The sequence below is a fragment of the Borostomias antarcticus genome, assembly GCF_949987555.1.
Source record: "Borostomias antarcticus genome assembly, chromosome: 7".
Classification (NCBI taxonomy): domain Eukaryota; kingdom Metazoa; phylum Chordata; class Actinopteri; order Stomiiformes; family Stomiidae; genus Borostomias; species Borostomias antarcticus.
This window is the reverse complement of record NC_140240.1, coordinates 19,394,571-19,412,086: the sequence shown is the minus strand read 5'-3', so window position 1 is coordinate 19,412,086 and position 17,516 is coordinate 19,394,571. Positions and strand designations below refer to the sequence as shown.

At 43.7% G+C, this 17,516-nt stretch overlaps 2 protein-coding genes across 3 annotated transcripts in view; both read left to right on the top strand.

Annotated features, from left to right (window-relative positions):
- klc4 (kinesin light chain 4) overlaps positions 1 to 14,925 on the top strand; it is a 152,319-nt gene extending 137,394 nt beyond the window's left edge. For both annotated transcript variants that reach the window (XM_084440852.1, XM_084440853.1), the window contains 6 exons: positions 5,876 to 5,975; positions 8,793 to 8,842; positions 9,024 to 9,085; positions 9,373 to 9,481; positions 10,648 to 10,761; positions 12,589 to 14,925. In XM_084440852.1, coding sequence (XP_084296978.1) covers positions 5,876 to 5,975; positions 8,793 to 8,842; positions 9,024 to 9,085; positions 9,373 to 9,481; positions 10,648 to 10,761; positions 12,589 to 12,594 — 441 coding nt within the window. In that variant the 3' untranslated portion in view covers positions 12,595 to 14,925. The remainder of the gene's footprint in view (positions 1 to 5,875; positions 5,976 to 8,792; positions 8,843 to 9,023; positions 9,086 to 9,372; positions 9,482 to 10,647; positions 10,762 to 12,588) is intronic.
- A 913-nt stretch (positions 14,926 to 15,838) lies between these two features.
- On the top strand, positions 15,839 to 17,046 carry LOC311311617 (kinesin light chain 2-like; the record flags this gene model as incomplete). Its single annotated transcript, XM_084441367.1, has 3 exons — positions 15,839 to 15,978; positions 16,101 to 16,164; positions 16,473 to 17,046. 3 exons carry the CDS (start codon positions 15,839 to 15,841, stop codon positions 16,545 to 16,547), a joined length of 279 nt encoding a protein of 92 aa, XP_084297493.1. The 3' UTR covers positions 16,548 to 17,046.
- Between the last annotated feature and the right edge of the window lie 470 nt (positions 17,047 to 17,516).

The following is a 17,516-nucleotide window of genomic DNA, read 5'->3' as shown; positions in this document are numbered from 1 at the left end:
CATTGCAACAGTCCTGGCAGCACCAATTAAAATGTATTTTTGTGGTGTGCTAGGAGTAGTGCCCATTTTCAAAGAAAGTATGAGAACGAAATACAGACAATGTAAAAAGTACAGTAAAATGAAAAGACTAAACACGTTCACTCAACCAAATCACTGCTGTACTGACAGATTCTTTCTTTTTTCTTTTTTTTTCTCATTATCCTGTTATATATTTTTTTTCCTTGTTCAACAAAATGGCCGACTCAGGAGCCAAGACAGTTGTAGAACCAAAATGATGGACCCACAAAAGGGTGGACCACGAGGGAAAACAGGAAGTCTCTCACTTTTTCTTTTTTTTTTCACACAAGCAGCAAAACTGGAAGTTAACCACCTGTGCACAAAGTTAGAAGAAATTACTAACACGTGGGCTAATCAACACGTGGACGAACTAGCTAGCACGTGAAAGCTAGCATTGAAACAATAGAACAACGAAAACCATAGCTAACAGAGAAGATAGCTAGTTTGGAGCAGAACAAGAACAGTCCCCTAGCTAGAATGCAGCCAGCATGAAAATTAATCACAGAAACGTACACAAACCAAAACCAGCATAAAAAAAACACCCAGCATAAACATGGGTTTAACAGTAAACACAAAACAGGACCTCAACTCCCAATACAAAATCAACAAATACAGATCTAACTTGGTGTAGACTCAAACATACAATGGATCCAATATCTAAGAAGCCTCAGCTTCACATGAAACACAAAACGCAGGACGCAGCAAACAGCCAAATGTAGACTACCCACCGACGAAAGACACCGTCTACCACAAACACACATATCCAAGTCAACAAACAAAACGAAACAAAATAAGGCTACGACTTGGGTACGACTTACCTAGCTAACCCCCCCCGGGGATTCCAAATAAACTCTCGAAGTGTAACAGTCATCTCCGTGTTGTGCTCTTCACAACAGGAGTATAATAGAAACAAAAACAACGAGCCTCAGATAACACAAAGCCCCCTCGAGTCGCGGCAACCCCCACAACGCAGATCCCAAAACAAAAATTCAAAAGAGAAGGCTTTACGAAAGTGAAGTACTTCACGTTGTGTAGTACTTCACGACGTTCTAAATGCAAACGCTAACAAAAACCCAACCCTGGTTGAGTTATATAGGTTTTTTAAGCGGGCATGCGGCTCAAAAACCGGCTTTAGCTAACCAGGACACACGTGTGCAACACCGGCTTGAATAAACACTATTGTCTAAGTAATCACAGCTGAATAAATAAAGGGACCACTATAAACTAGATTCAAACGACGTACCAGATTTCAGCGAGTTCCAGACTGACCAGGGCCTCGGGGTAAACCCTACCAGCAACGATGGCGTCCCCGAGGTTGAACTCCCGCATCCTTGAGAAAGCACGCCACGCGTCCGTGTGATCAGCCCAAACAAGCCGAAAACCGAGCAGCCGTCCCAAAGAACATTCTCGTCGCCAAAATTGTTAAGGAAAAAAACTTGAGTTGGTTTAGTTTACATTTCAAAGAACACGCTGAGTGGTCGGTCAAGCTGGTTTTAAACAAAGGCAATAGTTTTATTCTGTTACGATTCTGCAGAGTCGGACTCTAGCACAGGAAGTGAATCCGGGCAGAGTGAGTCAGATGTGGACGAGGTGGATAGGTTATACAGTGAAAAAGGAAGTGACATAGTTTCAGGATGAAGGGGACAGGGAAGTGATGTCACACAGGAAGAATTTGTATATTTAACAGACTGATCTATGAGAACGAACTACAAAGTTAGAACAACAGTCAAGTAGGAAAACAGAACACTTTGGTGAGACTTGAATTTCATTCACATAGGTCTAGACACTCCCCCCGTCACTGCCCCAGGCCACAACTCCTAGCGGCGGTAACATCTCCGGTGAATTCACACCGGAGGAGTTCGCTGCTGCCCTCCAGCATGTAAAGCCAGGGAAAGCTACGGGACCTGATTTAATCTGCCCGGAGCTTATACTCCATGCCGCGCCTCCCTTGAAGTCCTGGTTAAGAGTGTTCCTCTCTTCCTGCTTGCGCCAATGGGATCCCCAGTGGGATCCCCAAAATCTGGAGAAGAGCCCTGGTTGGCGCGATCCCTAAGCCGAACAAGCCTGAAGGAGACCCCAAGAGTTACCACCCCATCTCTCTGTTCTGCATCCCCTTCAAGATCCTTGTGCGTCTCATCTACGCCCGCGTCAAACCAATCATCGACCCGCTGCTCCCACAGGAGCAGGCCGTGTTCCGACACAGGAGATCAACCGTAGATCAAGTCACTTTGATGACTCAAGAGATCGAGGACAGCTTCTCGGTTAAAATGAAGGCCAGAGCCATCTTCATAGACCTGACGGCTGCCTACGATACCGTATGGCACCGTGGCCTCACCTGCAAGCTGCTCCCCCTGCTGCCGGACAGGCACATGGTCAGCATGATCATGAATCTTGCCCGAAACCGCAGCTTCACCCTCACCACCGGTAGCGGACAGCGAAGCAGGTTGCAATGCCTTAAGAAAGGCATCCCACAGGGATCTGTCCTGGCCCCCCTCCTTTATATCATCTACACCTATGACCTGCCAATCACAGTCTCCAGGAAGTACGCCTACGCAGATGACCTTGCGGTGGTGTACTCAGCTGGTGTACATGCAGACACTAGAGGCATACCTCCGGAAATGGAGATTGAAGCTCAGCGAGGCAAAGACGGTGTCAGCGGCCTTCCACCTTAACAACAAGGAAGCCAAACGTGAGCTCCGAGTGCTCCGACCACGCTGGGGCGCCGGGGCAAAAACACTGCGTACGGCAGCCCTATCCCTGGTCTACTCCACCAGTGAATACTGCGCACCAGTTTGGTGCTGCAGCGCTCACACCCACCTAATCGACCCGCCTGTCAACAAAGCCTTGCGCATCGATTCGTGACAGGATACCTGCATCCAGGGGTGTTTCTAGGATTCAAAAACATTAGGGGCTAAGGGAAAAGCATCAGGGGCTGAAGTTCAGATCAGATGCCACCATGCACCAAACACGCACACCATAAACAGTGTTTCCCACAGGATTTTGGGCAGCTATGGGGGGTGGACCTCCGACTCTCTAGGGGGGTCGGGGGGCATGCCCCCCCGGGAGAATTTTTTTAACATTGTTAATTTAAATGCATCAATTTGACGCACTTTGAGAGCAAAATCAAGAAGCCATAGCAATTTAATCATCAGACCACATTTGGTAATGAAAGGGGATGGCAAAGAAGTAATCATACACAAATCATGGTAAACAAGACGGGACTTGTTTGGATCAATATTAAATAGCATCCAGTGTCGTGCCCAGTCTTTTTGAATGAGAATACAGGTAACACCCTGACAGACAACTCAATTTGCCACATTTCCATCTACTGTACAAAATACTATTTAATGCAACATACTGCGGGACATGAGCCCTTAAAAAATGTCAGTTCTGAAAAAGAAAAGTCTGGGGGAAAAATGTGCCAGTGGAAGCTGAAATGACTGCAGTTGCTAAAAGAGCCAGCTGACCATCATCTAATAGAGATCCCTCAGAGATGGCAATCATGCAGTCTGAACGAGGCTTCCCCTCTGACACCAACAGCTGCCACACACCAGGGCAGAGGGCCTGGACATCTCACTGGTCTAATATATCTCCCACCCTCTGAGCACAGCACAAAACACAACGGCGTTCAAGTTTTATTTTTAATGAGAAGTCAAAACTTTTGATAACCAGTGGCATCTGGTGGGTCCTAGAACCGGGTAAGCCAGGACCAACGAAACACGCGTGCAGCACGCACCATTTTTTTTGGGGGGTGCGCTTTCAAAGCATGCCCTGATGGGAGGTTTCACAGCACCAGAAGGGCGCTGAGCAGTGGCATTTTATATGTAAAAAAAAACATACAGGAAAACTACAGTAGCCTAGGCTACTGATGTTTTTTTAACATGTCAACAAAGGCCAATAATTTGACAGCAAGTGAATAAGAGGGCAATATTTAGGCCGAAACAAGCAAGCTTTTAGGGACACACTAAATAAACTACAGAGCCATTATATGACAACAATGGCCAAACACCATGAAAAGGAATGACAGAACGATAAAATACACCCCCTTATGGCACAGCACTCAATAGCCTACTTCACTAATCAGTGTTTACTACTAGGCTTATTAGCCCACCGCTCCAGGAAGCAAAGTTCACGCTCTCGAGTGCTGATTAAATCCACAGTAGGCAAAGCAAAACAACACAGCCATAACAACTGGCAATTAATCACAAAAGACCTACCTTATATCGTAACCCAAACTCGTTTAATCCACTTCATTTTGGAATCAACTTTTAACAAATACACAAGATCTCCGTTTTCCATGTTCATTGATGCTGCCAGTAGTAGCTAGATAGCTAAAGTGGGTAACGTGATTGACAGGCAATGTGAATGATGGGACAGTCATGACAAGTTTTGATGGATATGGGCCTACCGTCCCAATGTTAAAATGTCAATGGGAATTCACTTCGAGAACTGGCTTACTAAACTTACTACAGCTCTGGCATGTCGAGGCAAGTTCAGGCAACTTCTCCCGCTTTGGAATCTGTCTCGCGACGCGCAGTGACTTTGCACACATGTAGCCTACTGGACTCTCGGGGGTGAGGGGCGAAGGGGGCGGGGGCCGGGCTGTAGCTATAACATACGACCGACACGTAAGAGTTGTGACTGTCGACTCGATTTTGGAGTGGAATTGGTTTTGCGTCCATTTCTTTATTAAAAGATGTACTTTTTGCTGGGAACTGGGGGTAAAAAAACGTCCGGGGCTAGATGAAAAACATTCGGGTCTCGAGCCCCGGAATCCCACGGCTCCCGACGCCAATGCCTGCGTCCCACTCCTGTGGACAACCTTCCCATCCTTGCAAGCATCCAGCCCGCTGGCCTCCGCCGCACAAGAATCACAGCACGTCTAGCGTGGGTGAGGGTTAATCGCCTCCCGACCGGCGTCGGATGCTTCCGCTCATCGATGCACAGATGGGGCTTGGTATCCTGTGTGGCGTGCAAGTGTGGCGCCGAGGAACAAACCGCAGACCATGTCATCCAGGACTGTCCGATATATCGGACACCCAATTGAATGCATGGCCTGACGAAACGGTGACATGGCTCCTGGAGGTGTGCCCGGATATATAGCCCGGGTGACCCCTCAGGCTCGGGGTGGTAAAAGGATAGCCCCTTTGCCCCAAGCCTGGGGGGGAGAGAAACATCGAAACCCACACGAAGAAGAAGAACCGCTGTCGATATGTTCTGAAAAAACAAGTGATAATCAAATTTTGTACATCCTGAAAAACACATGGAAACACTATCTCTATTTCCAAAACATTTGGAAAAGCCGATAAATCATAGATTTACCTCATTATTTCCTCTCAAAAACAACACACAACAGCAGCTAGACAGAAATAAGTGTTCACACCTGCCTGTTTTGCACATTGGGCCGATACCAATATATTAATACCGATATTGATATATAAAAAAATGACTAACATCTGTCGATGCCAATATATTTGTCGATATATCATGCATCCCTAGTGTAAACACTCATCTTTTGAAGTTGCTTTATTGGGTAAAGATGTCTGTTATTGTTTAGTCTAGATACAGTCCCACCTGTACAAAGCTGGCTAACTGAGTAAGCCTGACTTCTGCACAAAGTCAAAGCTGGAAAGCTATTTTTTACTTCAGTCCATGTTCCAGATTTGAAGAGTTTCCAGGTTTTACTTTGTACAGAAGTCAGGCTTACTCAGTTAGCCAGCTTAGTGAAATTCCCAGGTCACGTGGTGTGTTTGTTTTGTCTTTGTGCTGTGAGACCTGAGTGTCTGGCTGGTAATCCAGTGTTCCTCCTCATCTCCAGGCTTCGTGTTACTTAAAGCAGGGGAAGTACAAGGAGGCAGAGGTGCTGTACAAGGAGATCCTCACCCGGGCTCACGAGAAGGAGTTTGGATCTGTGGACGGTGAGCAAACTAGTCCCACACTCGAAAGAGCCACAACAAACACATGGGCATGAACCCTCCCACCCAGCCCTCATTCTGTAAAACAGCATCTAATCCCAGAAGGTGAATCCCATGTTCTAGTATGGGGTTCAGTTCTCAATGCCTCATTCCTTCAAGGTCAACGTCATTCATTAGAAGTCATATGGTGACTTGGAACTGAATTATTGCAGTTTTAGCTGATATATATTTACTACAAACCATATTTAGTTGTCGTAACGATTGGTCATGGCACTTGTTTTTAACAAAGTAGGGCTGACTACTTGATGAGACTACCAGTATAAAACAATATTGTATATCACTTGTAGGCTCATATGTTTGATTTCTTAAGATTTTTGTTTTTAGTTGGCTCATTCCTGTCAGCTTTGACAGCAATACCACATGATCATATCAATATACGGCATGCATGTGTGATTTAGGGATGATTGATTTTAGCTCAGCCAGGGAAGCTGAAGTGCATACACTTCAGTAAACCCATATCTTGTGTAACCTACAGTATAAACTCCGTATGCCAGCTTCACCCTAATGAATGCATTAGAAACTTAACTGGTTTCCTGTGTTGACTGAGTATTTGCAAGCTGTTTTTTTTTGTGATGCAAAATTATTGAGCCTTTCTCATAATCAAAGTCATAGATGTGTCTAGTACCAGATGCCTCAAGGCCTGAATGTGTAAGGATGGTAAAGTTACAGAGGTTGAGAAAGTGAGTTACGGGTTTGATGGGTTTCCTACCGAAAGGATGTTTCAGTTTAAAAAATAAAAAATAAAAAATGCAAGCATTAATTGAGCAAGGTATTTATTTTATGGACCGCTTTTTCCTCTTACTTATAAGAATATGAATAGACAGTAAAGCTTCAATCCAAACAAGTGATGTTTGTCTTCCTGTCTGAATGCATGAAATTATATAAACGTTATGTTGTCTGTTGTCATTTACTTTCTGTCCTGTTGTTGAATGTCTTGATGTATGCTGATTTTGATTTTGACAGTGGGCACATGCTTTTGACTGTGTGACTCCTGTGGCCTCTTCGCTTCACGCCATTTAAGGGACAAGCCAACTTTTGGGGGGCCATCTTCCCCAGAGTCAGACGAGAAGAAACATACCCTTCTCTTCTCTGTGCGTGCAGTAAGTAGTCAGCGCAGAGACACGCGCCATTAGCCTAGCTTAGCGCAATCACTGGAAGTGGTTTATACAGTTAGCTTAGCTTAGCCGCAATTACTGGAAGTGATTTATACCAGTTAGCCTAGCTCCCTCACTTTCAAACAACTCCAAATCTTTCATATTTACATCTTGTGACTGGTGTATTTACCACATGTAGAAATAACAATGTTAAATGAGACTGACATTGTAATTTTATGTATTCATGTCTGACTCTTGGGAAGATGGCAAATAAGCTAATTTACCCCCAAAGTTGTCGTGTTCCTTCAAATGTTTGTCTTCATTTCACAAACCTTCCTGTGTGCTTCTCTTGAGGCAGAGACTGCCTCAGAAGAACTATCTGCTGAACACTGCCACAAGTGTGACATATCATCGTGACCGCCTATGACGGCTTATGACATCCGTTAATGACAGCCGACACAACTGTGGTGTCATGCGGTCTTGTGCATTAAACTGGTTGAGTCAGTCCAGTTTTTTGGGTCTGTCATAAGCTGTGAAAGGATGTGATGATATGGAGGGTGGCGTGTTGTCCAGATACAATGTCCAGCCATGTTACATAATCCGTTAGGCTACTTTATCCTTTCTTTTTATTTTCTCCAAAATGTCATTTATCAACCTTTAAGTTCCCTCTATTGACTGTGTGCTGTAATCAAATGCTATTTATGATTTATGTGTGTGTGTTTCTATTCATGAGATCTTTGTCTTGATTTGCTGTTGCTTTTTTATGAAATCTTTTATAATTATTTTATATATCCCACTTCTTTTTTCATTCATTATCAAAATTGAAAACGTTCACTTGTTTATTTAATATAGTTTATTTGCCCATGCCTTAGGAAGCCCACTTGATTTTTCCCGTTCCCATGCATTCCTTTGTCTTCCAATAAATGTGTTGCTGAGGCAGAACTGTTGCTTTGTCTCTTTGGTGTGTTTCTTCAATCTGACGCGCCTGACGGTTTGCTTCGCATAAGCATCTGGGAGCTCTCCATTGGAAACTGTTTGGAAAAATGAAGGCAGTTTCAAAAATACTTTGCAGGTGATTGGGTGAACCATCTGTCTATCACCGGTTAATTTCAGCCGCTCCTCGCTGTCGTCACACCTAAACCCGCCCAGCGTAGCCGTTGGTATTTTCTCTTAGAACGCTGATTGGCTGGATCGTTTTCTTATCTGTCACAAACGGATCTCTACGGAGAGTATCCAGACTGATTTGCGAGAGAAACAGAATGTGAGCTGGCAAGATCAGGATGGTGTGACGAGGCCAGTATTTCTTGGCAATTAGTTGGCAGAATTATCAAATGGCTTCTAACTCCCCAGACCAAGCCCACCGTTCCCTAGAAGCTAATTAGGAGAGAAGTTTGGAAGTCCTCACCATTCTGTTGTTGAATCCAGTACAGATACTGGATGCAGGAGATCCAAACTGAGCCTGGTTTTTATCCATGGTTTTTAAACTGTGCCTGGTTTTTATCCATGGTTAAATTAAAACTTGAAGAGCCTTTCATTTTTCCAATACTTATTATGGATAAGTGCTGTTTTATGGTGATAGGTAGTACGTGGTATTTCAGTTATGCCAGTCAGTGTGTGAAGTTTGCCAGCACACAGCACACCTCTCTGTCTCTGTCTGTCTCTGCAGCTGAGAACAAGCCCATCTGGATGCATGCCGAAGAGAGGGAGGAGTGCAAAGTAAGTGTGAGTTTGTGTCTGTGAGAGAGACTAGGTTTTGGCACAATCTCTTGAACTGCCAGTGCTTGTGTTTATTTCACAGGCTAGCTGGTACAATGTGAAAGAGTTGTGAATGTACTGTATGGAATATGACTTTGTCCTGCTGATCATGGAGGAAGGACGTCTCTGTCCCTCTCTGCAGGGCAAGGAGGTCCCTCCCTACGGGGAGTATGGAGGCTGGTACCGAGCATGCAAGGTGAACAGGTGAGAGTATTAGCATGTGTGACTAAACTGAGACCGAAAGGGAAACAGGTCTTCATCTGAGACAGCAGATCACTCTGCTGACTGGAGTCCTGCTACAGGTTGATGCAGGTCAAAACACCATGGCTATTAAAAAAGGAATATCATATTTGTTCCTCTATGATATCTGACACTGATATCAAAGTGTGTGTGTGTGTGTGTGTGTGTGTGTGTGTGTGTGTGTGTGTGTGTGTGCGTGCGCGCGCGCGCGTGTGCGTGCGTGCGTGTGTGCGTGCGTGTGCTATGCGCAGCCCCACAGTCAACACTACGCTACGTAATCTTGGAGCTCTGTACCGCCGGCAGGGCAAGATGGAGGCAGCAGAGACCCTGGAGGAGTGTGCCCTGAGGTCCCGCAAGCAGGTCAGACACACACACACACTCACTCTCGCATGATTTGGGATCCAGAGTACAGTAGGACCCCACTTATCCGAACCCAACGGGACTGAAGGTCGTTCGTATCTCTGAAATGTCCGGATGACTGAAACTTATGTTAAAATGCACCAAATTCAATAAGTGGTATACTTGTTTCATATAGACTCATAATACACCGATAAATAGGCTACCATTAATTACTTGTGAAAATGCATCAAAATTGCAATCAAATAGCCAACTAAACTCATACAGCTTAGCCTATAATAGGCCTAGAACAAAATAAACGAATTTCCACTTGAGTGCATGCTTTGATCAAATACAGTACTTTATTCTCAAATGAGGCCTACGCTGCATCGATAGGCTACTGTATTCGCAGAACAAAATGGTATAGCCTAAAAACAACCCAACACTAGAACAATTAGAGCAAATGATAATCAATTAGTTAATTAATTAATTAATTAAATGACGGACAGGTTGTCGTGTCTTAGGCTATTGCAGCCTAAAGGAAAGTCGCTAAAACAACCGATGTAGGCTAACGGCTATAGGCTGTAGGCTATTATTTAACAAATAGGCCTAGTAGGCTAATCTACATGCAACACGTCTGTGTTCCTGAAGTCCATTAACTGGGAACGAAAAATGACTCGATGCTCCTCTGCTTCAGGTTGCTGACACGCTTTCTGGCTACAAAGGAATGCAGCTCTCGCAGTAGACTCGTTTGCGTTTTGCGCTCGACATTAAAGTAACAAAGAAATTAAACGTGACAGTAGGCTACAGCCTACAGGCAACATGTACAGTAGGTCTACATACAGTTCTGTTTTTATTCAGAGTAGGATACAGTAGCCTACATGTTTATTATGACCGATTTAAATGCAAGTAGGCCTACAGTACTGTTATGAAAATCCCACCAGTAACCAGATAGCAGGCTCAAAAAAAAAAGAAAAGTTTTTTAAGGCTGTCCGGTAGACCGGGAGGTTCGGATCTCTGAAGTTCGGATGAGTGGGGTCCTACTGTACTCCAGTACAAGTACTCACCCATGTTGCCTGTGTGTGTGTCTGTCTGTGTGTGTGTGTGTGTGTGCGTGCGTGCGTGCGTGCGTGCGTGTGTGCGCGCGCGCGTGTGTGTGCATGTGTGTGTGTGTGTGTGTGTGTTCTCAGGGAGCGGAGGTCCTGAGGGATGGAGACAGGAGGAGTAGCAGGGACAGTCTGAGCAGCATCCGCTACGAGTCATCCTCCGAGACCGGGGAGGACGGCAGCGTGGACTGGAACGGGGTGAGCTGTCCTCTCCTCTGTCCACTCCTCTGTCCTCTCCTCTGTCCTCTCCTCTGTCCTCTCCTCTGTCCACTCCTCTGTCTACTCCTCTGTCCTCTCCTCTGTCTACTCCTCTGTCCTCTCCTCTGTCCTCTCCTCTGTCCACTCCTCTGTCCACTCCTCTGTCCTCTCCTCTGTCCACTCCTCTGTCCTCTCCTCTGTCCTCTCCTCTGTCTACTCCTCTGTCCTCTCCTCTGTCCTCTCCTCTGTCCTCTCCTCTTTCCACTCCTCTGTCCACTCCTCTGTCCTCTCCTCTGTCCTCTCTGTCGTATTTGGTTTGGGTTCATGATGATTGTTTAGTGGTTTCTTTGATCAAATAAATCAAACAGTTCAGTTTAAAGAGACTGCCCACATGTGTTCAGACGTCAGAAGGGCTTCATCCTGATGCTTTATCACACATTCACAATGACCATATTTTACTCATGCGGCCCAATGTTGGTCATAACCAAGGGTGCCAACAGTTAATTCAACAGTCCACAAGCAGTTTTTTTATACACCTGGGTGTCTTTGAAAGACTCTCTTGGTGGGAAACGACAAGGTATTTTACTCTTGGCAGGAATTTGGACACGTTTCTAGCTCATTCTGTTATTCTAACATATAGCTACTGTCAGAATAGGACTAGTCCCTAGAGAGCTTGTAGTATTGCGTTAATAGGACTGGTCCCTAGACAGCTTGTAGTATTGCGTTAATAGGACTGGTCCCTAGAAAGCTTTTAGTATTGTATTAATAGGACTGGTCCCTAGAAAGCTTGTAGTATTGTATTAATAGGACTGGTCCCTAGAAAGCTTGTAGTATTGTATTAATAGGACTGGTCCCTAGAAAGCTTGTAGTAATGCGTTAATAGGACTGGTCCCTAGAAAGCTTGTAGTATTGTATTAATAGGACTGGTCCATAGAAAGCTTGTAGTATTGCGTTAATAGGACTGGTCCCTAGAAAGCTTGTAGTATTGTATTAATAGGACTGGTCCCTAGAAGCAGGGCAGAGTCAGCAGAGCGCCACGATGTGCACTCCAGTCACACTGCGATCCAAATGATGTCACCGTGTGCTGACTCAGCAACAGCATAGCGTGTGTTTGTGTGTGTATTTGTGTATGCTTGTTAGTGTACCGTGCCAGTGCATATTTCATTTCCATCTAGGGCGGCACATTTTACAAGAAACTTAAATTATATCTATTAATTATTGTCTAATTAATGACCTCACAGCTAATCAAACCTTTTTCAGATAAATACAGTTAATGACTGGTTGGTCTAGATCAAAGTCAAAACTTTACTTCACTTCATCCATTTTAATTCCAATTAGCCTCTTTTCCTTAGCTTTTTACAATACATAACATGCAGAAGTCATTAGGTAAACAAATCCACATTAGCAAAACATTTCTTTAAAATAAAGTGTTTGAATTTGCAATCAACTCTGATTCTGTTGTATTGCTCTTATCTCTCAAGGCTTTTAGACCCAAGTGTAACCTCTTTCTTCTCTCATATTTCTCTCCCTCTCTCCCTACCTATCTCTCTCTCTCCTCCCTCGTTCTCTCTCTGTCTCTCTCTCTCCATCTCTCCCTACCTATCTCTCTCTCTCCTCCCTCGTTCTCTCTCTGTCTCTCTCTCTCCATATCTCCCTACCTATCTCTCTCTCTCCTCCCTCGTTCTCTCTGTCTCTCTCTCTCTCTATCTCGGTATACTGTATCTCTGCTCTTTTCTCTTTCCCTTCTCTCTCACTCTTTTCTTCCATTGTCTCTCTCCATTCTTCCCTCTCTCTCTCTCTGTCTGTCTCTCTGTGTCTCTCTCTCAGGCATAAATCACCGTGATGACCTTCCTCCAACTCCCTCTCACTTCTTCAACAAAATCAAATCAAGCCGATCGAATCAAAATGGATGCCTGTCGTTTCCTCTGGCCACCTTGTGTGGAACCTCTCTCAGCCTCCTCCATCTGCACTCCAAACTCTGGCAGAAAAACGCTCTCTCTCACTCGTTAAAGATGGTTTCCTCCCCTGCCCTCCCCACCTTCCCCTCCTCTCTCTCTTCCTCTCTTTCTCTCTAAGTCCTGTCCCATTTTAAGCCATCCCTCTCTTCCTTTGTCTCCTCTCCCTCCCTCATTCCTTCTCTCTCTCCTTTCTCTTGCCATATGTCTCTCATTCTCCTCTCATCCCCCCTTTTTTCATGCTTTTAACCCTGCCTGTCTCTCTCTATCCCTGTCTCTCCTTATCCCTGTCTCTCCTTATCCCTGTCTCTCTCCATCCCTGTCTCTCCTTATCCCCTTCTCTCTCCATCCCTGTCTCTCCTCATCCCTGTCTCTCCTCATCCCGGTCTCTCTCCTCATCCCTGTCTCTCTCCATCGCTGTCTCTCTCCATCCCTGTCTCTCTCCTCATCCCTGTCTCTCTCTATCCCTGTCTCTCTCCTTTTCCCTGTCTCTCTCCTCATCCCTGTCTCTCTCTATCCCTGTCTTCCTTGTCTGTCATCTTCACGCGTTTGTATTCATTGTGATTCTGTTGAATGCTCCTGAAATTTCCCGCAAGCACAGTTACTCATTCATTTCTGAAAATTCCTACAGCCAATCAAGACAAAATGAATCGAGGCATAGTTAGAAACCAGGACAAATCATGTTTTGCAGATTTTGTGGGCATAGAAGTATGTACTATTGTATAGCAACATTTGCATCGTCTTCTTTGTTTTTGCACAGTCCTGTTTAGATTAGAGACGAGGTTTTAACTACCTAGGTGCCTTTGATTTTGTTTGTTTGTTTGTTTGATAACCTGCAACTTTCAGTGACCCCTGATAAATACATGTGTTCATTGTTAAAGTATATGGGGGCTAATTTTGCCCCCATATATGTTGCAAAACTATATATTGTGACACTTAAGTTACGTTGCACCTGTTACTGTATGTTTACACACTAATTGCTCGTTTGTTTCATTGACACGATATGTTATAGTTTATATTTCATTTCCTACATTTTATTTATATCCTGTTTCATATTGTATTTTTTACATACAGGGTAGTGCTCAATATTGATCTTTGCAGTGTCCCTGTTGGCAATCATTGGTAATAGTTTAAGCTATTATTGTACAGTAATAGGATCACTATGTTGGAGTCAGTGCCTGGCTTTAATTTTTTCTTTTTTAATTGTGGCATCAGTTGTACAACCCAGTGGCTTTTGTCTCCAGCTTTGAGAACGTTGTTTGGATGTTTTGACATTGGCAACACAAGACACATGGTGACACACAAACATAACATGAATATGTGTCCTGACTTTGTATTGAACAAAGTAACATTTGGAGAGCTCACTTGATTGTTGTTATTTTGTCCCTTCAACACAGCTTACTATTAGTATGAGAATAGTCATAACAGCTGTATCTTAGTATGGCATAACACAGGCTGTATTTTAGTATGACAGTCATAACAGCTTTGTTAGTGTGACCACAGTCATAACAGCTTTGTTAGTGTGACCACAGTCATAACAGCTTTGTTACTGTAGTATGACACCAGTCATAACAGCTTTGTTACTGTAGTATGACACCAGTCATAACAGCTTTGTTACTGTAGTATGACACCAGTCATAACAGCTTTGTTAGTATGACACCAGTCATAACAGCTTTATGTTAGTATTACAACAGTTATAACCGCTTTGGTAGCTTGACATAACACAGTCATAACCGCTCGCGTCAGTCCATGACACCTATCTGGAAGGAAGGTCATGAGGATCGTCTCCTGTCAGATGGAGCAACGGCTCCGTCTGCTCTGATGTCGCATTAGAATGATATGAAATGACCATGAGATCATGAGCTATGAAATGACACGAGTTAGCTAGTTTGTCAGCCAACATCCTAGTTAGCTACAGCAGCACAGGGGAACTCATACACCACAAACTGATATATAATGGACCATACAGATGCGTTTGACTTTTTTTTAAAAAGTTTTTCATAAAGGGGATCTATTTAACCATATAAATAAAGCTGTTGGATCTAACCATTATGAATAGTAAGCTGTCATTTCAGTGTTTACTGTATGTGGACCCGAATGTAAACCAATTCGCAAATGTTCTGTTACTTTAATCATCTGCTCATTGATGCATCATACTGTAAGTGTACACTGTACCCCTGTTCCCTATTTCCCACTTCTGTCATTTACCTTAAATACAAAGCGGCTGCATTTTAATCTGTTGTTTCTGCACTAACCATGCATGTAATTACAGTACACCACTGTTGTACCGGTTCATGCAAGTACACAGCATTGGACATTAATCTGCTCCACATTCAGTACAGCTGCACTAAACGTGTGACTTATGCACAGCTGTGAGTCATCACACTATTGTTGCTAAATATTCTATTCCATGTAACTAATTTATATAGCATTCTGGTGACTCAGGTAGAGAGAGCTTCACCATTTTAAGTCCTAAATGGAAATAGTGGACCTGGCAAAATATGGAAGTGTGCTGGTTTCTGAGTGTTTGTGCAGTATTTATGTAGACTTTATAAAGGGTTTCTGAGTGCGTCATAAACCCCTGGAGTTGTTTTTAAAATGTTTCCATGCAAGTGCAGTGAAACAATTTTGTGTAAATGATGCTTTTAGCCTCTTATATGAGGAGATACATTGTACAACATATCTTATTCTATTAATTATAAATTAATTTAAGATAATTTAGTTAATCCAGTCTATACTGTATTGTATAGTAATGGAATATTCCTGCCTCCAGACCTCACCTAACCCTTCCTTGTTGGGAAAGTTGTGTGGTTTAGCATTTGCTCTGCTGCCCCCTGCTGGAGAAGCTCTACTAGAGCAGGCGTAATGTCAATTATCAAATTAACAATAGTTGGTTCATCAATAATATGAAAAGGTGATGCAACTAGGGTTAGTCAGTCAGTAAAGTGTTTGTGTGTGTGTGTGTGTGTGTATATATTTTATAGCAGTTATTTGTGGAGTGGGTCGCTACATCATGGCCAAAGCTCACTGTCGTTTCTGTGTCATTTCTCAACAACTTTGTGTTGGGGTTGGGGGGGGGGGGGGGGGGGGGGTCTAGTCTGTATTGAACTAACTGGGCTGGCATGGTGTTCTGTCAGGATGGCAGTGGGGCTCTGGCCAGGAGTGGTTCCCTGGGCAGCATAAGAGCCATCCTACGCAGAAGCAGTGAGTTGCTGGTGAAGAAACTACAGGGGAACATACCCCCTGAACCCAGAGACCCGCGGTACAACACACACACACAACACACACACAAACACAAATTGTTGCCATCAATATTCACACTAAACTATTGGCACTAGCAGTATCAGTTTAACTGTGTACTCAGAAAGCTCCCTATCCCTGCAGGATGAAGCGAGCCGCCTCCCTGAACTACTTGAACAAGACCAGTGGCAACGATGACTCCTTTCAGGTAGGGCTCCTCCTATTGGACACAAGGTATATTATGCTGTCATTTTATCAGCTACCAATCACTTCTCTGAAGAGCTCTTGTGAATGCCTTTCAATCATTTTTGTACATTTGTAATTGAGTATTAGAGTTTATCTGCAGCATAATTTTGGAGCCAGCAGCAACATTTTCCTGTGACTGAACACCATAATTTAAATGTGACGAATAAAGGAATCTTGAATCTTCTCTGTCTCTCAATCTTTCTCTCTCCCTCTCTTTCCCTCTCTCTCCCTGCCCCCCCCCCCCCCCCCCCCCCCCAACACACCCTTTAGAGTCCAGAAAGCGTGAGGTTAAGACAGAGCAGGACGCTGAGTGCCAGTACTGTGGGGCTCTACACTGGGAAATGACCCCACACAGGAACACTGCGGAGGTGCTGGGCTGCAGGTCATGGTGCTACAGCAGGGTTGTTGCATGAACGCCTTTTCCCAGAACGGGACTCGTGCCTGAATGTCTGCTGAGTTCAGATCTCAAGTCATAATTAATTTGTAGCACTATGAGTGAATGAAGTTCACTGCTATGGCTGCTCTATTGAACATGTAATAATGACAGACTGATGAAAGATAGAAATGATTTCAGTAATGAACAGACCTAAAGTTATCTGAATCATAGTGTTGTTACTGTATGTGTGAAAAGAGGCATGTTTGTGTTAGTCTTGTTAAGCTGTTCTGTCCAATTGAACACAGTTTTTGGGGGTGAATACGTTTAAACCTGGAGACCAAACCTGGATCTGTTTTTAACTGAAGCTCTTGCTGACGATGTCAAGTTTATTAGTCACACACTTCATACAAGTTCGAGTAATGAAAGGTTTTTACCGTTAGCTCCTAGATTGTGCACACACTAGGCCATGTAGAGAGGTGATAAAAACAATACAATATAAGTTGTTAATGATTTAATTACTATTTGTTAAATCAAGCTTGTTTTTGAGCGGCTGTAAATGTAAATGGTTTTATTCTCTGGTTTTAATATGATAGAATCTCATGCAATCATTTAAACTGAAGTGGTTCATTTATTAAATGGAATAAAATAAAACTGAATAACCAGACAAAACTGAGTGTGTGCTTAAATTAAAAGTATGTAGGTATATGTATATATATATATATAGCATGAACGTAGTAACAGATTGTATGAATGTTATTGTTACGGGGCTCATGCTCTTGGGACCCAAAAGCTGAACTCAGGGAGGCAGTCGAAGGTGAAACCCAAACGGGTTGGTTTAATGGAGGCACACGAGGGAGAGAGTTCTTTCTTTCTTTGTTCATTTGTTACCTCAAGGAAGAAAATCCGAAAAATGTTATTTATTTGTTCATTTAATTCAT